Source organism: Lepidochelys kempii, chromosome 9, assembly GCF_965140285.1.
Source record: "Lepidochelys kempii isolate rLepKem1 chromosome 9, rLepKem1.hap1, whole genome shotgun sequence".
Classification (NCBI taxonomy): domain Eukaryota; kingdom Metazoa; phylum Chordata; order Testudines; family Cheloniidae; genus Lepidochelys; species Lepidochelys kempii.
In genome coordinates, this window is record NC_136388.1 from 15,580,657 (window position 1) to 15,605,267 (window position 24,611).

Here is a 24,611-nt window from a genome sequence, read left to right on the forward strand (position 1 = left end):
GTGACCTCACCGAAGACATGGTTCCTGTCTCAAAGGGCTTACATTCTATGTGCAACATGACATGCCCAGGAAGGATCATGAACAAACTAACTAAGGTGTGGGGGAAGTTGAGAGGGAGAACAATGGTGACATTAAGAAGACTGCTGAGATGTGGATGTGCCTAAGCTGTTGCATTACATTATTTGTTTAACCTTTCTTGTCTGTTTCACTTCTCATAGGCAAGACAGCAGAAGTAAGTTTTTAGGAGGGATCTGACGGAGGAAGCTTGGTAGACAGGAAAGCACTAAGTGAGCACAGAAGAAGACTAAGGGTATGTCTACACTATGAAGTTAGGTCGAATTTATAGAAGTCAGTTTTGTAGAAAGCATTTTTATACAGTCGATTGTGTGTGTCCCCACACAAATGCTCTAAGTGCATGTAGTCGGCGGAGTGTGTCCACAGTCCAAAGAGATATTTGTGAAGGGTATTGAGACTAACATCACTGGTAGAGCAGATAGGTTGGGCAGGATATACATGATACAGGACCTCGAAAGCAAAGACAGGAAGCCTGAACTTGACGTACAGTACAATAGGGAATCAGAGAATTGTCTCAAAGGATTGAGTGTGTGTGAGAGTTGGGGGGAGGGAAGATAGCTGAACCACTATGCTTTCACTTTATAAATGCCTTTAAAAATATTTTTGAGCTGTCTGATTATGAAAAAGTCACAGCTTTTCACCACAGGTCTCGGGCATCTCTTAGAATGATCAAATGCTTATCTAACTTTCTGAACAGATTCATCTCTGGGCTGAGAAGCAGTATGTGAAATCTGAGCCTAAGTGCCCATTCGCATAGGTTTTGTTTACACTTAAATTATGTTATGCCATAAGAAAACTGTTACAGCAAACTGAATGGGTTAGCTTACCCCATTTAACACTGAAGCCATGAGATGTTATTGACCCTTTAATAACTGGTCTGGTAGGAGGTCCCGGCCTGTCTGGACTTGTTGTGCAGACCAAAATTTCACTTGGACAACTCTTTCCTTCCACATTAGAAGCAATCAGCTGAAACAAAAACACAACTAATGTAACTATTCAGTTCTCTTTTCTGGCAGCTTTGCATGAATTAATCTAATATAGTCCATACAAATATTGTTTATTAAAATAGACAGCACTATCAAGTCACAGCAAATTGTGTATGATTCTAACAATAGGTAACTGATCATAAAATTGTTTCATTAGTAAGTCCCTTCTGAGTTTTACTCTGGCCCCACCAGTACTGTGTTGCAGTAAATTAAGATAAGAAAATTCTTAACGTCTTTTTTAAAGCAAGTGTCACATGGCAATCCATTGTTATTTATCCAAAGAGAAGGTAAATAATGGTAGCTTCAGAACGTATTACTGTTATTTGTACAGTATTACCATAGTGCTTAGGAGCCTAAGTTATGGACCAGGACCCCATGTGCTGTACAAACACAGAACACACAGCAACAAATACATGAGAAGAGTTACAGGGACATCTAACATATGCTAATATGCACTTATTGAAGCACAAAAGATGCATCTGAAGCATATGCTCTATAGGCCAAATATTGAAGTCTTTACTCAGGAAAATCTCCGAGTGACGTCAGTGGGAATTTTGCTAGACTGAGTAAAGACTTCAAGGTTTGGTTCTAAATATGTTGCACAGGAATTGAATATTGAATCAACTATGACAAATAAATACAAACTAGCAAGTTTTTCTACCTGGGAGTGTGGTGGGGCGGTGCCCCACCCCCCTGAGAAGAAGGGCTGAACCAGGCCAGAGAGGCTGTGCAGACCCGCAGCCAATCAGAGAGGGCCTGGGGAGAGCCAATCAGGGCAGGGGGAGAGGTAGCCAACCAGGGCCGGCTTAGGCCCTATATAAAGGCTGCCTAGTAAAGAGCATGGCATTCTCTCTCTGGTGGTCAAGGGAAGAGGACTGGCTCCTGAGCTGAAAGGTAGCACCTTGGACAGAGCAGTGCTGGGGAGCTCCGGCCAAGGAAAACCCCAGGCTGCTGGCCTAGCTACCAAGGGCCGGGCAGGTGCATAGGACCGAAGGGAAGCAGCCCAGGGACAATAGCAGGGCAAGGGGAGAGAAGGAGGGCAGAGAGGCTGCCGCTACAGGGTCCCTGGGTCGGGACCCAGAGTAGCGGGTGGGCCTGGGTCCTCCCCTTCCACCTTGTGCTACACCTGGCTGAAGAAGAGCGTGGCCTGATCCAGGCTGTGGCTGGTCCCTGCAACAAGGAGCTAAACTCAGAGGCTGCAGCTGCCCACTACAGCAGGTGCAGATCGTAGACTGCTGATAACACCAAACCCCTGGAAGGGGGTGAGACCAGAGCAGTGGGCACTGCCGGAGGGCAGTGTCCTGAAGTGGACATCACCGAGCAGGAAGCAATGCGGGTCTGGATGCCAACAGACGGCGAAAGATGGACGGGAAACAACCGGCAGAGGGCGCTCTGCAATGGACAGAGCTAATTCCCAGATGTGCCAGCGGGAGGTGCAGTGGTGCTGAGTCCCAACCCCATCATAGGGATCCTCAGCTAATCCCCTGATAACCCCCCTTTCAATCATATCTTCCATCAAAGGACTCAGATTACAAAGATCCTTTCTGCTGAGGGTAAAAAGTTGGATGGGTCTCCCTCCATAGCCAGTTAATATTACCCCCTGCAGTCAGATGGCAGTGAGGGTGTGTGTGTGTGTTACTAGAAACTGATGTAAGTTCTTGGAACAGCTAGTCCTGAAACCCACACAAGGAGAGGATATTCTTGACTTAGCCCTCAGTGGAGCACGGGATTTGGTCCAAGAGGTAAATATAGCTGAACTGCTTGGTAATAGTGACCATAATATAATAAAATTTAACAACCTTGTGTGGAGGAAAACACCAAAGAAGCCCATTACAACAGCACTTCCGAAAGGGGAACTACACAAAAATGAGGAAGATAGTTAAAGGGAAATTAAAAGGTACAGTCCCAAAAGTAAAATGCCTGCAAGCTACATGGAAACTATTTAAAAACACCAGAGAGCCTCAAATTAAATGTACACCCCAAATTAAAAAACATAGTAAGAAGACCAAAAAGGGGCCATCACTGCTAAACAGAGTATAAGAGGCAGTCAGAGGCAAAAAGGCATCCTTTAAAAATTGGAAGTCAAATCCTACTGAGAAATATAAAGGAGCATAAACTCTGGAAAGTCAAGTATAATTAGGCAGGCCAAAAAAGTATTTGAAGAGCAACTAGCCAAAAAGATGCAAAAACTAACAGCAATTTTTTTTTTAAGTACATCAGAAGCAGGAAGCTGCTAAACAATCAGTGGACGATAGAGGTACGAAAGGAGCACTCAAGGAAGATATGGCCATTGCGGAGAAACTAAATGATTCTTTGCATTGGTCTTCATTGCAGAGAATATGAGGGAGATTCCCAAACCTGAGCCATTCTTTTTAGGTGACAAATCTGAGGAATTGTCCCCAATTGAGGTATCATTAGAGGACATTGTGGAACAAATTGATAAATTAAACAGTAAGTTCCCAGGACCAGACGGTATTTACGCAATGGAACTCGAATGTGAAATTGCAGAACTACTAACTGTGATGTGTAACCTATCATTTAAATCGTCTTCTGTACCAGATGACTGCAGGATAGCTGATGTGACGCCAATTTTTTAAAAAGGCTGAGGAGATCCCGGCAATTACAAGCCAGTTAGCCTAACTTAAGTACCAGGCAAATTGGTTGAAACTACAGTAAAGAACAGAATTATGAGACACATAGATGAACACGATTTGTTGGGGAAGAGTCAACATGGCTTTTGTAAAGGGAAATCATGCCTCACCAATCTATTAGAATTCTTTGAGGGGGTCAACAAATATGTGGACAAGGGTGATCCAGTGGATATAGTGTACTTAGGCAAAGTAGGCAGTCATGGGATAAGAGGGAAGGTTCTCTCATGGATTGGTAACTGGTTAGAAGATAGGAAACAAAGGGTAGGAATAAACGGTCAGTTTTCAAAATGAAGCAAGGTAAATAGTGGTGTCCCCCAGGGATCTGTGCTGGGGACAGGGCAATTCAACATAATCATAAATGATCTGGGAAAAGGGATAAACAGTGAGGTGGCAAAATTTGCAGATGATACAAAATCACTCAAGATAGTTATGTCCAATGCAGACAGTGAAGAGTTACAAAGGGATCTCACAAAACTGGGCAACAAAATGGCAAATGAAATTCAATGTTGATAAATGCAAAGTAATGCACATTGGAAAACATAATCTCAACTATACATACAAAGTGATGGGGTCTCAATTAGCTGTTACCACTCAAGAAGAGATTGTGGAGTCATTGTGGCTAGTTCTCTGAAAACATCCCCTCAGTGTGCAACGGCAGTCAAAAAAGGTTAACAGAATGTTAGGAACAATTAGGAAAGTGATAGATAATAAGACCGAAAATATCATAATGCCACTATATAAATCTATGGTACACCCACATCTTGAATATAGCGTGCTGATCTGGTTGGTCCATCTCAAAAAAGACAGATAAGGGCAACAAAATCGGGGTATAGAACAGCTTCTGTATGAGGAGAAATTAAAAAAAACTGGGACTTATCAGCTTGGAAAAGAGATGACGGACAGGGGATATGATAGAGGTCTATAAAACCTTGACTGGTGTGGAGAAAGTGAATAAGGAACTGTTTACTCCTTCATATAACAGAAGAACTAAGGGTCACCCAATTAATAGGCAGCAAGTTTAAAACAAACAAAAGGAAATACTACTTCACAGAACACACAGTCAACCTGAGGAACTCGTTGCCAGAGGATGTTGTGAAGGCCAAGACTATAACAGCGTTCAAAAAAAGAACTAGATAAGTTCATGGAAGATAGGTCCATCAATGGCTATTAGTCAGGGATGCAACGTTATGCTCTGAGTATCCCTAGCCTCCACTTGCCAGAAGCTAGGAGTGGACGACAGGAGATGGATAGCTCGATGATTGCCTGTTCTGTTCATTCCCTCCGAAGCACCCGGCACTGGCCACTGTCAGAAGACAGGATACTGAGCTAGATGGACCATTGATCTGACCGTTCTTATGTAAGACCAGCCCAGGGCTAAGTATGCTGCCCAGTCTGCTTACGAGGAAGGGACCAACATCAACATTTGTCTTAAACCCATCATGCAGTATTGGGTTGTGTTATCACTGCACTGTCAGTCCAGCCTTGAAAAGCCTAGTTTCAGTATATAAGTAACTTGCTAAACTGAAGCTACAGGAAAAACTACAGCTACGCTTTTTACTTATCTAGGGACAAGCAGCAGCATAAACCATGGTAAACTCAAGAGCACAATATTACAGCAGTTCATCCACAACGTCCTGACTCTAAAGTTCATGTAATTTTTAATAGTCTAATGTGACATCGAGAGATATTATGTAAATTTGTCTTTAATGCCTGAAGCAATCCTCTTTGCGCAAAACTTTTTGCTTCATCTTTGACCCACTGACATTGTAGTGCATGTTTTTGAGATGAAAGAAATTTTACCCTCTTTTGAGTTTTCAATATTAATACAAAAATTAAACAGGGCTTTTTTCAGATATTTACTCTCTAAAATAATGGTTATGTGCTGGAAGCCCAGTGGATATGAACTTTAGAGGTAATAGCCTCTTTCCACACAGTATGCAGTACTTGCAATAAAAAGTGCATGGAGTGATGCCACCTTGTGGAGAAATGATAAATTTACAGGCATGGGCTTTTCAAAGACCTGATAGCCTGGACTGTTATGTTAGCGAGCAGATATTTAACACTCCTCTTCCATAAAATCAGACATACTAATCTTGGGCATTTTTATTAGTAAATAACACTCAGCACTTGTATTGTGCTTGACATCTTCAAAGTACTGTATTAACGAGACAGACTTCTGAATTTTGTTATAAGTTAAAAGATATATTTTTATAACTCTTATAAAAATATATCTTAGGGAACACGATCACTAGAAGAAGAAAATATAGGACATTAAATATAAACTTGTTAGACAATCAGAAATTCACACTTAATAGATGGGAAAGCTTCATTTTCCATATGTTGGGTGAACCTGTCTCCCTGAATGCTGGGAATGTCCCTGTTTTCAGGACCTGTTTCAGTGTTCCTGTCTGGTTTCCAAAAACAGTGTTTCTCTGTCCCAGTTTCTGTAACCAGTGCAGATTGGCCACCGGAGGGAGTTTCCAACAGCTGAATGAAATGCACCACAAGGACCACTGGAGCCCTAAGTCATGCTGTTACATGTTGACATCTTGTCCTCGGAGGAGGCCTTCCAGCAGTACCCCTGCTGTACAAGCCCTTAACCCAGCACCTCCCCTATGTGCACATAGTGAAATCTACAGGGTAAGCCCTCCACCATTACACTCTGTGGTACAAAGGACTGTGTCCTCAATCAGTCTAAGCAATTAACATGTTCTGATGTAAAACATTTTAGCTATAACATTATCATTATTGGAAAAGAGGCCTGTCAAGGAAGGAAACACTTTTTCCACACCTATCAGGTTTTAATCAGAGGAAGGATTTGTGTTTGATAGCTCAGTTTTTCAGTGTTAAGGGGTTCTCATTGTGCAGATAGTTTCAAAATGCCCTGCAACAGAAAAAGGAAAGAAACAAACTTACCCTAAATTTGTATTGTGTGCTTCTTCTGAGATTTTTCACAGTACAGGTTAGCTCTTCTCCAGTGTACTTTGGGTGAAACACGCTATCCTAAAATTTTAATCAAGAACAAACCAAGTTTCTATATATTATCATCAGCATGCATAGATGACATTTGTCACAACTACACAACTACAATTCATCGTGTCAGTATGGAGTCCAAAAGTTTCTCTTGTTTTCTGTAATCTACCATTATCATGGTAATTATTTTCTAAAAGGGTAGAGTAACTAATTGAGCTGAATCATGTGTCATTTTGCTATAAAACAATGTAAGAAAGCAATTTGGTTAACAGTTTAATATATTTAATAGAAATGCAAGTGACAGTCTATTCCAGAAAGCAAGTATCGTACATAGACGTAGGCAGAATGTGGCAGACTGAATTGTTTTAAGGATGAATTACTCCAAATCCTATGACTTTTTCCTTGTGGATTTCTAAGTGGGATTCTGCATGACTCTGCATTATAGACTTGTACCTGACTTTGCTAAGTCTATGAGGTCTGTGTTCTGATGCGAAGCAGAACATTGTCATCTTAGTTATCCTTTCAGACGTGTGTGACTCAGGCATGAACAGCTGCGTAAGTCATACAACTCATGTATGTACACCTGCAAAAAGTTGAGCACACAAGATGTTGAGTGCCCCCATCTCCATCTGACTACAATGGGAGTTGAGGGCACTCAGCACTTCACAGGAGGGCTCAGGTCTTTGCAGGATCACACCCTTACTCAATGATAAACTGTTTCTAGTGAGTCACCAATGTAACAGAAAGCTGTTTTTTCAAATGGAACTAGGAACACAGTTTATTTGGATAAAGAAAGGTTGAAAGAAAAAGAGAAGGTTTTTGTTTTGGTGATGCACCCCAGGAAATACCCCCTAAATTCAGACGCTAGCCTTTGCTTTGTATTTAGTATTTTATTTTTATTTTTTTTTAAACTCATCCTTCTGTTGAGGAGACTTCAGTGAGATCTTGTACAGTAACTATGTAAATATCAGAACAGAAATGTACTCAATAATACAGGGCATAGTCTCTTCAGTGGGGTTGCACCTGTACACGTGAGAAGAGAATTTGGTCCATGCTATCCACTTTATAATAATACTAACACAGAACTTACATTATCTTCCTCCTGAATTTCCAGGGTGTAGGAAATCACTTCTTCTGGTGTACATCCTTCTGCCTTATTCCATTGCAATGTGATCCACGTAACACCTGCTCGAACCAATCTTGGTGCAGAAGGGGTCTGAGGAATATTACCCGATGTGTAGCACACCACTTCCTGGCTGTACCCACTGTACAGGAACGGAGAGAAAGAAGATATCACAATTTTTTTTCCAAACTGCACTGTTTGCATATATTGGTATAGAAATATATTGTTAGAATATATAGGCATATAAATGATATATAATCGCATACAAAAATATTACAGTAAAAGGACATTCAGACTGCAAAGTCAAGCACTCAGAAGTTAGGGAATGCCAGAATTAAGAATGCCTGTGCAACCTTAATTCAGACCCCTTGTCCACATGCATAACAACATAATCTTTAATGACATGTTTGCATGCATTTATTTCTACAGGACCTCTGGCTCATTCAGTGCACAAAGTAAGGATGGTGCTCTCTGAGTGAGCAGTTAATCAATATTTGTTTTCTCCTCATTGTCCAGTATGTTGCCCCTATGACTTACTGCACTCCATCCAAACCCCGCACTAAACAGCAAATTATTAATTTCCTCACAGATATTTTTATGGATCTCATCACCATCAGACTGCTTCAAAAACATAAATTAATTTATCTCCCCTGTGAGGTAGGAAGGTATTATTAACCCTGTTTTAAAAATGGGAACTGAAGCACAAGAGTGAATAAAGCTAAAAGTGTCCACTAATTTTGGGTTCAAATCACAGCTCCTATGTACTTCAGTGGAAGTTGTGAGGGCTCAGCACTTCTGCAAATCTAGGGTCACAGAAAAATCAGGAATGCACAGTTATTAGCCACCTATAAAATTCTGGTTTAAATGACTGACTGACTTAGCATCACATAGAAACTCTCTGGCAAAAGGCAGAGCTAGAATCCAATTCTCCAGAACAACATTTAACTGCCTTAATCATGAGACCAGGGTTCTCTTCTCGCATCCCCATGCTGAATTTGCTACACATCTTCCAATTTCTGCAACAAATGAGGCAGGGATCCTGCAGACAAAAGCCTCATTCACTACACAAGCCTGATTCATCCCCAGGATATGGTCCATCCTCTGCAATGAATAAGTCAGGCATCGTGTGGAAAATACGTGTGATCAGACTGTCCCATAAGGCACATGCACAGGCAACCTTAATGCTAGCATTTCTTAACTTTTGTGTGCTTGATTTTGCAATCTTAAGGTTTTCTATTTTTGTGTGCTTTTTAAAAAACTGAGAAAATTGCGAACAGGAAAAAAAACAGAAATTTCTTTATGTGGTCCCATATTGACACAGTTCCTTAGCAGGGTTTGAACCTTTTGATTTAAAATAGACCTCTGCCACTTGAGCTAAAAGAGCAACTGTGAGCAGTAGAAGTCTGTTAACCTCTGTGTGGGCCAGCCATTAGAAGAGGATGAGAGACATACTGAAAGAGTAGGTTTCAGAGATATTTGCTGAGAACAGAGTAATGTTAATACTCAGGAAATGAGGGTTCTCTTCCTGGTCTGGAGGGAAGTGTATTCTGGTAAATACAGACCCTTCTGCTCCTGTCCCCTCATATATCCTTGACAAATCGTCCCCTTGTTTTCCTGTCCCTCCGGCTTCTGTTTCCCTCTTCTCTTGTCCCACTCCCCTTCTGCTCTTGTCCCTACCAGCTTCTGTTCCATGGGTCTGTCCCCTGTTAGCCTGTTCCTCTCCAACCCCCTCTGTTCCTCACCCAGGTCTACACTATAGACCTATATCGGTACAACTACATTGCTCAGAGGTGTGAAAAATCCACACCCCCGAGTGACACAGTTATATTGACCTAACCCCCCCATGTACACAGTGCCACATCGACAGGAGAGCTTCTCCCATCAACATAGCTATCACCTCTTGGGGAGGGGGATTAACTATACCGATGGGAGAAGCTCTCCTGTTGGCATAGGCGTGTCTTCATTAAAGCGCTACAGTTGTACTGCTGTAGCCCTGTATGTGAAGATAATCCCTGAATCAGGCTGCTTTCTTTTCCTCCATGCTACCTGGGTTCCAGCAGGGGGATCAGTTAGAGCATGGGAGAGACCGTCTATCTGCTCTCAGTTCCACAGCAGGCTCATGCTAAGGAGCAACTGTAGGAATAGTCCTGCTTAGCCCTGGGATAGAGCATGCTCAATAGGCTCTCAAGGGTGGAACAGAGCTCTGTGGGGAGTAGAACATGCTCAGTGGAGATGGAATGTTTGGATAATTTTGCAATTAGCCTCTAACAAGCCTCCATTGAGTAAATGCGCATAGCTACTTCTAGACAATTATCGGCGGCTTTTCACGGGGACAGCAAATGGCAATTCTCTGACTCTCGCCCCCTCCCTGCTAATTTTCAAGCCCTTGCTCCAAAGTATGAAGGCATTAGAGCTTCTCCACTAAAAGAGTTATAATATAAAAGGACTGACCATGAATATAACCGTCCCAACCCTCGGCCCACTCCCACCTCAATAATGTGAGAAAAATTGGGTTTTGGAACGTGTCTAGAAGATTAACAAATCTAGGCTCTGGCAAACCAGGGATGGGGAGGACACATTCCAAAACTGAGCACCCTTCACGGACAATGCTCTGTCAGCAGTCCCCTCTCATTTATATTACACCTCTGCTGACAAGAGAGGGGGTGTTTCACAGAGAAAAGATGATCTCTCGGGGTATGTGCATAAGGGAATCCATGTGCAAACTGTTGAGAAATAAAGGCCAACGATATCTAGAGGAAGAAGACATAGACCTTAACAGAGCTGCTTTATTAAACCATATATGGCTAGGAACTGCATTTTCAGGACTTTTAAAATGGCAGAATTTTCCTCAGAAAAACACATACGTATCTCTCTGGGTATCTGTATTTTTTCCTTCATTCTTTTATTTCCCTCCTCAGCTAAACATTCCAAGTCACAAAACAATGAAAAGGGACTAATTATTTTTAAAATAAGTATCTTGTAAGCTTCAAAAATTATTTTAGCTTCTTCAGTGTATATCCCCCTTCCTCCAATGAGTTTGTATGTGGCAGCTAAAATCCCCACACAGGAGAACTATTGTGTATACTCTGGCATTCTAGCTGTTGTAACTTCTTCTGTCCATTGGTTTCTAGCAGCTCCCTGATCTTACAAAACCCATTAGCCAGAGCTCCCACTGATTCCCACCAATTTCCACAGGCCTGAACTTAACTCCAGTGCGAGGGAATGGAGAATCAGGACCCACCTTGCTAAAATCCCCTTGAGCAGTGTTAGCCCACTCTTGCCCCTATCTGCTATTCCATTTGTTTTACTCTGCTGCTGGCTGAGCCACCTAAGGCTTGCCAAAGGAGGAAGTGAGTACAAACTTTGCTGTAGTGCTGAAAGAAGACAAAGGAACATCACTTTAAACAAAAGTGGATTATTTTCCAAAATCTGTAACTCAACTTCCATGGGCTTGTTGCTTTTTTTGGTTCCCCAAGATCCCTAGTGGGAATTATACATAACAGATGTGTGTTCTTTTGGTATTAGAAACAGGCCACAAAACATCATTTAACACCTCCAAAGGGGTCCATCCTCTTAGATCCATTTCATCAGTCTGAAAACTTCAAGTCAGTTCCCTGTGAGGTGAGTGAAAGTTCTCAGAGGATCTATTCTAAGTGCACTATTTGTAGAGCAATAAAACTTCAGCCATTTAATAGGGAGCTCAAAGGGGAAAAATACTAGCAGCCTCTCAGTAGATACTGTCATTTAGAATGCCTTTGCCATGGCAGAGATAACATCGATAAGAAGTAACTTACCTAGTGCCTATGTCATTCTGAGCTGCTAATCTGAAGGTATAGCCCACAGCTGGACAAAGTTTAGTCAATTTGCAATGCTTTTGGCTCCCGAAGTAACATTCTCTGAAACCACTGTTTCTTTTTCCCTAGAAAGAAAATGATCCATAATTGTTTCTTCTCTAAACAAACCTAATGAAATAAATCCAGACATATTTTATTGATCATTTTATTGCTTACTTTCTTAAATGACCAATTATTGACATTAGGGTTAAACACCTTTGCACAAATTAGCACCAGCAATATAAAAGAGGTCTAAACAATTTAAGCCATGGCAGCTTCATTTTAAATAAGTTTCTAGTGTGTGTCGTATTCAGTCTATAATCAGATTCCCACAGGGCTTCAGTCTTACTCTCGTGACACAGCTCTTCCAGTTCTGTCGCATCACTTATAGCGAATCCATCTACTTCAGTAACTCTTCCATTTATCCTATTTATGAATCAAAATCAGTATGAATACAAACCCAATTAGAGGTGAGATTTTCCCACAAGTCGGTGCCACCTCTCAGCCTGGCCAAAGAACTACACAGAGCCTGCAGCTACCAGTCCTTGTAGATGCTACCTTCTGACCTCAACTACAATTTTAATCCCCATTCTAGATCCTAATTTTTTCCCCACAAGGGGGCTCTCATTCCTCATGTTCTAGAACAGAGGTGGGCAAACTACTGCCCGTGGGCCTGTCCTGCCTGGCCCTTGAGCTCCCGGCCGGGGAGGCTAGCCTCCGGCCCCTCCCCTGTTGTCCCCCGTCCCCTGCAGCCTCAGTTCGCCATGCAGCTAGCGCTCTGGGTGGCAGGGCTGCGAGCTCCTGCTGGGCAGTGCCGCTGCATGGCTGGCTCCGGCCAGGCAGTGCAGCCGCCAGTTCTGCTGCTCTGAGCAGCATGGTAAGGGGACAGGGAGCAAGGGGCTTGGACAAAGGGCAGGGGGTAGTTGGATGGGGCAGAGGTTTGGGGGGCAGGGGGCAGTCAGGGGACAGGGAACAGGGTGGGTTGGATAGGTGTGGAAGTCCTGGGAGGCCTGTTAGGGGGCGGAGGTGTGGATAGGAGTTGGAGCAGTCAGGGGATGGGGGGGGATTGAATGGGGGTGGGGTCCTGGGAGGGGGCACTCAGGGGACAAGGAGCAGGGGGAGTTGGATGGGTGGGAGGTTCGGAGGGGGGCAGTCGGGGGCGGGAAGTGGGAGGAGGTGGATAGGGGGCAGTGGCCAGGCTGTTTGGGGGGGCACAGCCTTCCCTACCCAGCCCTCCATAGTTTCAGAACCCCGATGTGCACCTCAGGCCAAAAGGTTGCCCACCCCTGGTCTAGAAGGTGCAACATACAAGCAATATTCTACAGAGGGTCCGACCTTTGGCTCCACAGCACAAAGCACTCTTTACTGCCACCCTAAAGGTGCAGCTAAGTCTTCACCCACCAGAGAGGAATATTTGGGTGGTGCAAAGCTGATGTAAGAATAAGTGGCATGCCATGGCTAGGAAGGGTGTTTATTAGGGATGGGAGAGGTGACGCAAGGCAGATAACATACTCAGCTGTTGCAGTACCTAGCTGCTGGAGGTATAATTTAGAGCACCTTTGAAGCTGCTCTAAGTAATGCTGGGAGTCATTTCAGGCCTCAACCTACCCAGGCTTGGAGGAACAGCAAAGGGGCATAAGAGACCCTTTTCCCCCCACGTCTTCCCTCAGCTGCATCAAGGGTAAACTCAGTGCAACTAAGGATTGAGTCTATGGTTTCCAGAAGCCTTTCCCTCCCCCATCCCCTTTTTAATGAATAATTCCCAATCCAATCCCACTCTTTAAATACTTCATTCAGTGAAAGAACTGAGCTCAGCTTTACACAAATATATTTCCTCGATATCCTGGACTTTCCTATTGTGAACAACTTTGTTTGCAGATCTGGTAACAATCTCCTTGGAAATCACTTAGGTTCTGAATTTAAAGGGGATCTGAAAAAGAGACTGCTTAAACCTCAAGTGATGTGATTGGTCTGTAGTGCAGTGGCTTTGAGAGGACTTTTAGCTCTTCAGTCTATGAAATATTAACGTAAAATTCATTGAGAATAAGGTTCTGAAGCAGCAGGACATGAGAACACAGCACAGTCTCCTCTCCCATTGAAGGAACAGTCATGCTATTGCCCTAAAATTGACCCACGAGCAAACGTAATCCTAATCCCTGCAATTTCTTCTAATGTGAAAATTCCATTATACAGCTAGTCATTTCTGTCACCCTTCTCTGGGCCTTTTTATCTTTGTCTTCTATCTGGGTAAAATTCACACTGTGCGGAGGGCCAATACAAGACCTGAGTGTTTCATGTACTGAATGCTGGGTAATAACATGAGAGGCCTCCATGTTTCTAAAATTAAACTGGCTCTTTACTGAAGAGAACTATTTACAGAGATGCTGCAACGGCACCAAGCAAGTAAGCCACCTGCAAACAGACTGACCTCCTGGTGCTTCCTCAAAACTCTTCCTCCTACAACCTGTGTTCCCCTTCCTCCAAGTGCCATGCAGGTTGCACCACTAAATCCTAGTTTGAGGGTTTCAATGACACCTAAGTGGTGAATAAATCTTGTGCTGGCCCCTCGGCAAAGGGGAGAATTTCACTCTTTCCTTCAGACTGCAACATGGAGAAAAAAGCATAAGAGATGGAAAGGACCAGAAAAGAAATTTCTTCCCCAGGCACAAAGCCTGAATAGATGAGTTTGGTGCAGGGGCTTCTCATGAAATCCTCCCCCAGCAAGCCCAAGCACTAGAAGGTGTGAATGGCTGCGGTCTCTAACTGCAGCTTCATTAGCCCTTCCCCCCATTCCTTCCCCAGCCCAAGATTCAATCACTGGAGTCAGATTTCAGAGTAGCAGCTGTGTTAGTCTGTGTCCTCAAAAAGAAAAGGAGTACTAACAAATTTATTTGAGCATAAGCTTTCGTGAGCTACAGCTCACTTCACCGGATGCATTCATTGGAGTGTAGCCCATGCAGGGTGCTCACATCAGTGTATTGGTGGAGCGTAAGCCCCTGGTACACTGGTGAGTCATACTTAAGAGTTCCCCAAATTGTGCCTCCCTCCCCCACACAATGAAATTCCATCAAATGAATGATGGACTTGTCTACACTGGCAAGCTTCTGCGCAGCGCTGCAAAAAAACCCACCTCGATGAGAGTCGTAAGGCTATTTGCTCAGAGGCTTCAGCGCTCTATTGCCAGTGTAGACACTTGATTGCTTTCTGCGCTGTATTTGGCCTCTGGAGCTGTCCCATAATAGTGACCACTCTGCTCATTGTTTTGAACTTGGCTGCCCCTCCCCTTTCAAAGCACCGTTTCTGAGGGCCCTTGCATGCTATGCTGATCTGCTCTGGGGCACAAAGCAAACCATTAATGTGGAATGCTCCTGCTGTGGAACCTGTGTGAATGAGTGACAGATTGCTGTGCAGAGAGCCCAGGGAGGGAGACGGGGGGGGGGGCTGATGTCCGGGTTTCCCCCTCCCCCTGCCTCAGGACTGGTTGCTTCCTGCCACTGTCTGAACACACTCTCAGTCCTTCAAAACACACTGTCTCTCTCCCCACCTCCATAAATAAACACACACACACACACACTACCCCCCCCCCCCGCCCACTTCAGTTGAAAAGCAGCTGGCAATTTGGTAGGATACCCATGGAACAATGGGATTGGGAAACCTGCATCATGTGATGCTGTGCCTGCCCCATGAGGCATTGCAAACCCTTCCCACAGCACCCTGCAGCCAGCTGCACTGTGGGATAGCTACCACAATGCACTGCTGTCTTTGCCAATGTGGATGTTCTCCAGCGTCACAAGCAGCAACAGCGGTTTAAGTCCAGCATTTTAATAAAAGTGGTATAACTTGTGGCGCAGAAACTTGCCAGTGTAGACATACCCTATGTCTAGAGGCCTCTGCAGTTGTGGAAGAAGGGCCAGGATCTTCCCCCGGAGGGAGTGGGACCTGTAATTTTGTTAGCATCAGAGTGTTCTGTCCAAGGATTCTACAAACTGATAACACTTCTGTAACTATTGAACCAAACTACCTTAGTGTAATTGACATTGATCCTGCAAGGGTCATTTACATACTGTAGTCACCTGAAATAAATGAAATGGCTGCACATATTAACCTTGCACACTACGTTAAAAGCAACCAATTTATTCCCAGAAAGATGTTTGCAGACCTCAAATGGGCACAATCAGAGAAAGATGATTCCAGGAGCATCTTTCATATACTTTAGGTGATTGCATTTCCATAGCAATGATAGTGGACCCAGTTCTCCACTCCATGCTCCATGTGGCAGTCAAACACTTCTATTTTGATCAGGTAGCACTTTGCACTCATCAGGCACATATACACACTATATGCATTATGCACGGTGCAGTGCCCTGGAGAATCAGGCTCTGTTTTGTAACGGCTACAGAAGCACATGAAAGGGCCTATGTCACAACTCTGAACTTCTAGTTCCTGAGAACGCAACAAGGAGAGTGTAGCACATCTAGAAAGTATGTGTATAAAAGCTCAGAACAATCATGCAGACCTCCTGTGATGCATAGAACTTGAGAGTCACATGAGGGATGTTCAACACATTGACAAACAGCCCTATCTTACTTTTAGTCATACAGTACCATTCTCCATTTGCTCAAGAACTCAGTTTACTGCACAATCTATTAAGAACAAGAACAGTAGGAGGAGAAATAAACAAGGGCAAATAGTCTTACTTTGTGTAATGACCCATCCACTCCCAGTCTTTATTCAAGCCTAAGTTAATTGTATCCAGTTTGCAAATTAATTCGAATTCAGGATTTGTGACTCTTATCTAAACTGATGCTTATTTAAAAGATACTTATAGCTAGAAGTAGTTTATGACATATTAAAATCAGTTGACAAACACAGTTATTGGATAGAAAACATCTTGGAGAAAGAATGGTAGGTGACGCTTCGCAGTTCAGGAGCAGCATGTCTCAGTATCTAGGTTATGCAAAATCTATCCACCACACCCACTGTATTAACAAAAAGAAAAGGAGTACTTGTGTCACCCTAGAGACTAACAAAATAGCTCACCTTTCCTGATCACTCTTGTTACAGTCTGTATGGTAACACCCATTGATTCATGTTCTCTGTGTATATAAAATATGTATGTTCATGTTCTCTATGTATAGAAAATCTCCCCACTGTATTTTCCACTGTATGCATCCGATGAAGTGAGCTGTAGCTCACGAAAGCTTATGCTCAAATAAATTTGTTAGTCTCTAAGGTGCCACAAGTACTCCTTTTCTTTTTGCGGATACAGACTAACACGGCTGCTACTCTGAAACCTGTATTAACAAAGTGCAAGTTAGTAAGTGCCAGGTTATTAAGAGAAGGTCTTCTTTTTAAGAAACACACTTCTGCAGACTCAGATCCTTTTAATGATGATTTTATTGTACAACCCTTTAAAAACTTTCCTGATTCTACTACATTTGATGCATTTGCAGCAGTGGTTTTTGTTCCTCTTCTTTTTTGTTTGAACCTCAAGTTTATTTGATCATTTTTCTTCGATTATTGGTTTACAATGATTATTTATCTGGCAGACAAATGAGGACCTAAATGAAAATTCTGCCTTTTGCTCCCCTCACTAAAAAAACCTCTTGTAGATTCGCGTGAGCGAATGATGAGTGGATTTATTAAGACATACAGTAAGGGGAGTCCTGGCTGAAAATGAAGCAGTCACGGGTGGTTCTGACACAGCAGTATAAATGATAATTTCTGAATTAGGAGCAAAGGGTCATCTCCAAAGAATTCCAGCATATTATATCATGCAACTATAATTTTCATAAAGTTTGGTCAAACCTTTGCAATTGTGCAATCTCTTCCTCAACCTCCCCTTCCTCCCCGCCCCCAAAAACCCTCAGCATACAGTAGATGACAATGTTCAACTTTATAACAACATAAATCTGTTAATGTATAAATTTGCTGGTATTGCACATGATGATGGCCTAGTCCACGTTTATTGGTATTTACAATTACTCAGACTGTCTAGTATTTCAGATTCTATTGGCACTAATTGGAGAGGCTGGCTGATATTTCTAATGATCCTGGGATTAACAGCCTGGAAATAGTCCTTTTTTGAGATTTATGAAAGCTTTAATGCTGGCATAATTTTGGAGAACAACGGACAAGCTGGCACAGGCTGCTGTCCAGGAGTCTTACAATACTCCCAGAACCCCACCTCTTATCCTTCAAATATTTAGCTTCCAAGTTTTAATCTTATAAAGTTTCATAAATTGCTTTCCACACACCTCATCGTTTCCTCAAACACATCGCTTCAGAGGGAGGAAAGACATGCCCTGTGACCCGTTCACTACTCCTTCTTTCTCCAGTCCTAAATTCCAAGATGCCCAATTCCACTCCTGATCTTTCCAATAGCAAATATCTGCTGCAGTGAGAATCAAGGCCTGCTCCATGAAACTGGAACAACACAGCTCCACCAGTCTGGTAGAAGTTGCAAATTAATTATAATAGAGAGTAACTGCAACCAGCTGAGTGGATTCCAGAAGGAAATTAAAGTTTTTGTCCCTCTATATTGGAAAGGACCTTTTAAAAAATAAAAAAGCAGGAATGCCTTTGTATGTTCTATTATTAATCTCAGCCCAGTCATCATTTACCTTAGGTTTGGTGCAGGGGTGGGCAAACTTTTTGGCCCGAGGGCCACATCTGGGTATGGAAATTGTATGGCAGGCCATCAATGCTCACGAAATTGGGGTTGGGGTGCGGGAGGGGATGAGGGCTTTGGCTGGGGGTCCGGGCTCCGGGGTGGGGCCAGAAATGAGGAGTTCAGGGTGTGGGAGGGGACTCCAGGCTGGGGTGGTTGGGTGCGGGGTGGTTGGGTGAGGGCTCCAGCTGGGGCTGAGGGCCCTGGGGTGGGGCTGGGGATGAGGGGTTTGGGGTGTAGGAGGGTGCTCCGGGCTGGGACCGAGGGGTTTGGAGGGCGGGAGGGGGATCAGGGCTGGGGTAGGGGGTTGGAGTTCCGGGGGAGGGGGTTGGGGGGGAGGCTCAGGGGTGCAGGCTCTGTGCAGCGTTTACCTCAAGCAGCTCCAGGAAGCAGTGGCATGTCCCCCCTCTGGCTCCTATGTGGAGGCACGGCCAGGTGGCTCTGGTGCGTGCTTCTCCATTGGCAGGCACCTCCCCTGCAGCTCCCATTGGCCGTGGTTCCTGGTCAATAGGAGCTGCGGGGAGGTCAGCTTGCGGACCAGAGCCCCCTGGCTGCCCCTACACGTAGGAGCCAGAGAGGGGTCATGCTGCTGCTTCCAGGAGCCACGTGGAGCACCCCCAACCCTGTTCCCCGGCTGGCGTGCCAGACCAGGCCAAGCCCCAGACCCTGCTCCCCAGCGGGAGCTCGACAGCAGGATTAAAACGGCTGGTGGGCCGTAGTTTGCCCACCCCGGTTTAGTCAGTGTCTGTTCAAAAGGGGGATAAGGGAAAATCTGAGCCACAAAGAGCAGTTTTCACGAATGGATCGTTCACTGCCATGCTTATTATTGCTGACCTCATATCACAGGGTGCTCATCTGAATTCCAGAAGAGTTGAAAAGAGGGCCCGGTTCTGATCCTTTCAAAGGCAAGGGGTGTTTTTCTATTAAGCAGGATTGGGTATATAGCAGTAAGCATTAAGTTGGAGCAGTACTTAGTAAGATGCACAGATTTTATTGTTAAAGACCAGGCACTATTAAACCTTCAGCTATTTTAGGAAAACCATTTTTTACTAGTCAGACTCTGACACCTTTACAGGTCTAGGAGCTCATATGAAAAAGAAAAGAAAGGTGCCACTCTAATCTTTGTCATTCTTTACCATTTTCAAATTCTACTAAACAAACAAGCAAACCAACAAACATTAAAGCCAGCCTAATCCAAATAGGAAAACAACAACAACCCCCACCCCCCCGCCCCAATTCCTAGTATGGATTGCAGTGGGGAATGTGTTGATGTTCTTAGTCTTCAGTTTCTTCTTGCCATATTTGTAGCAGACCCTGCATCTTAGGAAAACCCTTCAAATCCCTCATTTAGGGAAAAGAAGAAGAAACCAGGATAAAACTGGCATATAGAAATATTGAGGAAAGTAATAACGCTCCTGCTATGTGAATAGGATGGGATGCCCTTTGACTTCACTATCTGAGAGCATAACTCAGTAAGTCTCACCACCTTTCTAGCAAGAAAGCAGTATCTGCAATTCCGTTAAAGTAGCAAATGACAATTTATTTGTGCTGTGATCTAAAACTAGTGATCCCAAAGGGTTAGTGAGGATTTTGGAAATCCCCACAAGAAGATGCAGGAAACCAGATAATAAAACCCACACCCCGCTAGGTCAATTCAAGTCTCTTCGTCTAATAAAACCTGTACCCCTTGAGAAGAAACAGTTTTAGAAGAGAATATTAACCCTATACCTCTTACACAGGCTCTCAGGTACCACCATCATGTGCGTGGTACAGATAAAAACTGTCCAGAATCCAAGCTGGATCCTGTCCCAAATCACCCACTTATGTGAAGCATTAGGCTGCATGACTGGGCCTTCTGGATAGTAACTGCCACATTTATTCTCTGTCCTACTGAGAAAATAAAATGATAACACACAGTACATGTAATGATCTGCTCTTTTTGGAAGACAAGAAAATCTGACAGAATGTTCTTTGGATAACTACTTGAGTCACTTCTGGAGAGCCTTGGGAATGTGGTATGTACACCCCACACAAGGGCAGTTCTGTAGTCCTGCAGAATGCATTGTTCGTGTGCTATGTCCTGATGAAGTGCTAATGACCAGCTGTAATCTTTAAATAAGCACAACCCTGGAAGTTTCAGTGACCGTGGCCATCAATGGATTTAAAGTGCAGTCCTCTTGCTGCATTTTAGGGTACTGCCTAGTCCCTTGACTGGCCAGTGGCATATCCCTTCTGCAGTTTATTTTTAAATTTGAAAATGGTGCTATCTGCATTCCTGGAAGCATTTTAAATGCTCACAATCTAACCAAAGACAGCTTGTAAAACAATAAGATATTGTTTCAGACAGAGTTTAACATTAGACACACCCCAAGGTTTGAAGCATACCACAGAGTGATAGCACCTGTTACTGGTTGCTGTTATGAAGTGTTAATAAGCTGCTAAAAAACCCATCCCTAGTGTGAACAGATTGCATGCTTTGTTCAGAGGTGGTTCTGTGGCAGTCCCATTCTTTTTCCAGGGGGAATGTGCCAGTTTGCATGATTTTTGGCTCGGTGCCTTCCCTTGATCAGTTTTATTGCTCTCTGGTTTTCACATTGCCAATTTTGTTTTTGTAGCGTGAGGTTTTATTCTTCCAGGAGTAGGTCTGATACTCTGTATTGCACTTCCCATGTTCAGAGGGCTTTTCACAGGGAACTCTCACACCATCCCTCATTATGAAGGGGTGTAATTTTTTGAAGGCAGATTACCATTCTCAGGGTGGGTTTCTAATTGTATTTATTTGATAGATTTCTCATTCTCCGTTCATGCAACGTTCCTTCTGCTTTACAGACACAATTTAATTTCCTTCTCATCACTGATTTTCCTGTGTTTATATTTTATTCTGTGTCCTGTAGCTAATGAATGTTGCTCTAGCTGAGACCTGGCTAAGCCTTTCCTGTTGCCTGGCAAATGTTCTCCTCTTCCCCTATGTATTTGTGTCTTGATTTCACTGAGATACAGTACAGCATTGTAACAGAAAGTCTGTGCTTTCTCTTACATGCATTTGACATAACTATGTGAGAGGGTATAGAATACTGAATGTGCGCTCTGCTATGTACTTGGATGCCATAACTTGTGTAGTGAAATATGTACGTAAGTATACAGAGACATCAGAACTGCTGAAATGTCAAATGAAGGAGTCAATATCTTGCCTTCCGGAATACATTTCTTTCAGATGGAAAAACAAGATCCTGCAGAGACAACTATCCTCTTAAACATCACGTTCTGTACTCTGGACCATAATCTACTTTCAGGTCACACATCAATTCAGCAGTCCATTTCTGTCTGCTAATATTATTTTTTCTGTCAATACACTTCAATCTATGCATTAGTTTTCTGACAACTAGGGTACTGCAACAGCCATCTTGTTTACTCCCCACTTCCAGTAGTTCTATATTTTAATCCACTCAGAGTCATGTCAAACCATTATGAGGCATGCCAAATTAATTTATGGTGTGCATTATTCTCTCATGTTCACTGGCTGAGGATCCACTCATGGATCCAACTTCAATGTTATTACTAGGGAAGAAATGTAATCTAGTAAACTAGACCAAAGGTCTGGGAGCCAGGACTCAGCTGAAACACTGTGTTGATTGGAGCAAGTTACTTGAGACTCTCTGTACCTTAACTTACACTTCTGCAGAAGATTAGTAGTATTACACCCTTTTAAAAGATAAAAATGCTATGTAATGCAAAGTATTCTTCTTCTTCTTTGTCAAAACCCTTTCTATGTTATTATTTAAGATCTCTGTAACAGCAAGAATGTTTTTATTGACTTCTATGGGCTCTGGATCAGGCTCTAAGGCACATGATGCAATTTACACCCTAACCAGGTATTCACATTCTATTAATGGTATGCTATCGGTTTCTGCTCTCTTTCATTCTCTTTTTGCATGTTTTAGAAATATCCCATATTTTGGCACCTCACCCTGGTTTGGTGATAGTCTCCCATGGAAATGAAGAGGAGTTCTGCATGAGAAAGGTTGGCACTATTTGGATCTGGTTGCAGAAGGTGTGATGTCTTGCAAGACTTATGCCTCTGATTATCCTGGCCTAGATCTTTTTGGTTCTCCTGACTTTTTTTCTGCTTTATTCTCATTTTCACTTTCTGCTCTGCCTTCCCTGGATTATGGTGCATGAATGTGTGTCTGATGCTGAACAAGTAATATATGAGAATAATCAATAGAAGGATTTTTTCCCCCCACTGAACTCTTCTCCAGCTTGCATTTTATTTTATATTTTATTTTATTTTTAATGGTTGCTAACCTTTCCTTCCATTGTGCACTGTGGGCAGTGAGCCATTCTGCAGCTATTGTTTAATTTATTTAGTTCAGTGGGTTTCTCTTCATTCACGGCACACTTGCTGTGATATTGCATAGAATGAATGTTTGTATAGTGTGTGTTTCCAGATGTTAGACGTAGTATAATAATCTGGGAATATGTCAGTAGCCAGCAATTGAAGACTGCTCACAAAATAATATCCTTATATAAGGCAGGTAGATGTTTTTCACACAGCATAACTAAACAACTCCTTCCAGACCTCCCACTCCTGCTTTTGGCACCTCATTTCATGCTGGCCCCAAGCCTGGAAGCCCCTCTGTGATCCCACTATGATTCTGTCCTCACATCTGTAAAGTCTCCTTTCAATACACGCTTATTCCATGAAGATTATATTCCCTAGACCTCCCCTTGGAAAAGTGGTGCCAAAATAGTACTGGCATAATGGAAGAAAACAAGAGGCATGCTCAACAATTCTGCTCCATCAGCTGCTTTTTTCACTGCCCCCCCACGGATATATTGTCTACTTAAAATATAAGCTCTTTGGGACACAGACCTCATCTTCTTTTTATAGTCTCTGTAAAGCAACCAACAGTGTGGCCACTATATAAATGATAACAGGTTTCAGAGTAACAGCCTTGTTAGTCTATATGCGCAAAAAGAAAAGGAAGACTTGTGGCACCTTAGAGACTAACCAATTTATTTGAGCATAAGCTTTCGTGAGCTACAGCTCACTTCATCGGATGCATACTGTGGAAAATACAGAGAATGTTTGTTTTTATACACACAAATCATGAAAAAATGGGTGTTTATCACTACAAAAGGTTTTCTCTCCCCCCACCCCACTCTCCTGCTGCTAATAGCTTATGTAAAGTGATCACTCTCCTTACAATAAGCTATTAGCAGCAGGAGAGTGGGGTGGGGGGAGAGAAAACCTTTTGTAGTGATAAACACCCATTTTTTCATGATTTGTGTGTATAAAAACAAACATCTTCTGTATTTTCCACAGTATGCATCCGATGAAGTGAGCTGTAGCCACGAAAGCTTATGCTCAAAGAAATTGGTTAGTCTCTAAGGTGCCACAAGTACTCCTTTTCTTTATATAAATGATACTATTAATTTGAAGTCAATAGGAATTTTCTATGAGAAAGGACTGCAGGATCAGATCCTAAGCTCTTTGGGGCAGGGATTGTATTTTTGTTGTGTGTCTGACCCCTAGCAGAGTGGGGTCCTGGTCCGTGACTGGGGCTCCTAGACACTACTGCATTATAAATAAATTAATTAATAAACTAATTGCACCAAACACCTGATCAGGAAATAAATGAACGTATAAGGTGCAAAATCAAAATGCTACACACAAGAACATGTATGGAAAATCAACTTCCCCATCTTTCCTTTCTATTGAATGCCATCAGGAGTTCATTTTCCTATGGTTTGCTTCTCCAGTGTTTGATTCTTTTTCTTTACACAACACATCCATCAAATCAGAATGTTATTTAATAAGTAATTTCATTTTTTGATGTTTCTGTAACTAGTTACCACTCACCTCATCCCACTCTAGCAGGTAGCTGGTGATTTTTGAACCGTTGTCAATGGGTGCCTATAAACAAAACAAACAAACAAAACATGAGATCTTGGAAAGACGTTTACAAAAACATGTCCTTCCCCCAGCCAAATGGCTATGTTTTAAAATGAAACCAGAGATCTTGTTTTGCACAGCTTGGCAAACATTTTAGTGGATAGTAACAGGATGAAAGTAATTAAGTACATTTTAAAAAGTAAGTCATTTTAGTGTTTGTGAAAGGTACTACATTAAGAGATCACAAATATGATGTCTTTAAAAAACCAAAAAACAAACCTACAGCATGGGCAGCAGCAATGCAAGCTGTCATATTATCTGGCCATTATGCCTCACCTGGAGGGACCAGATCTCGGGATTTGAGGGCTGTCCAGATGCCACGTTCTATTTAATCATTGAGAATG

At 42.9% G+C, this 24,611-nt stretch overlaps 1 protein-coding gene across 2 annotated transcripts in view; it reads right to left on the minus strand.

The window, feature by feature from the left end:
• The window catches only part of FNDC3B (fibronectin type III domain containing 3B), a 357,908-nt gene that overhangs the window by 84,625 nt on the left and 248,672 nt on the right, over window positions 1-24,611 (minus strand). For both annotated transcript variants that reach the window (XM_073359375.2, XM_073359376.2), the window contains 5 exons: window positions 24,175-24,228; window positions 11,603-11,727; window positions 7,776-7,950; window positions 6,629-6,715; window positions 903-1,041 (listed from right to left, as the gene is read on the minus strand). In XM_073359375.2, the coding sequence (XP_073215476.2) occupies window positions 903-1,041; window positions 6,629-6,715; window positions 7,776-7,950; window positions 11,603-11,727; window positions 24,175-24,228 (580 nt within the window). The remainder of the gene's footprint in view (window positions 1-902; window positions 1,042-6,628; window positions 6,716-7,775; window positions 7,951-11,602; window positions 11,728-24,174; window positions 24,229-24,611) is intronic.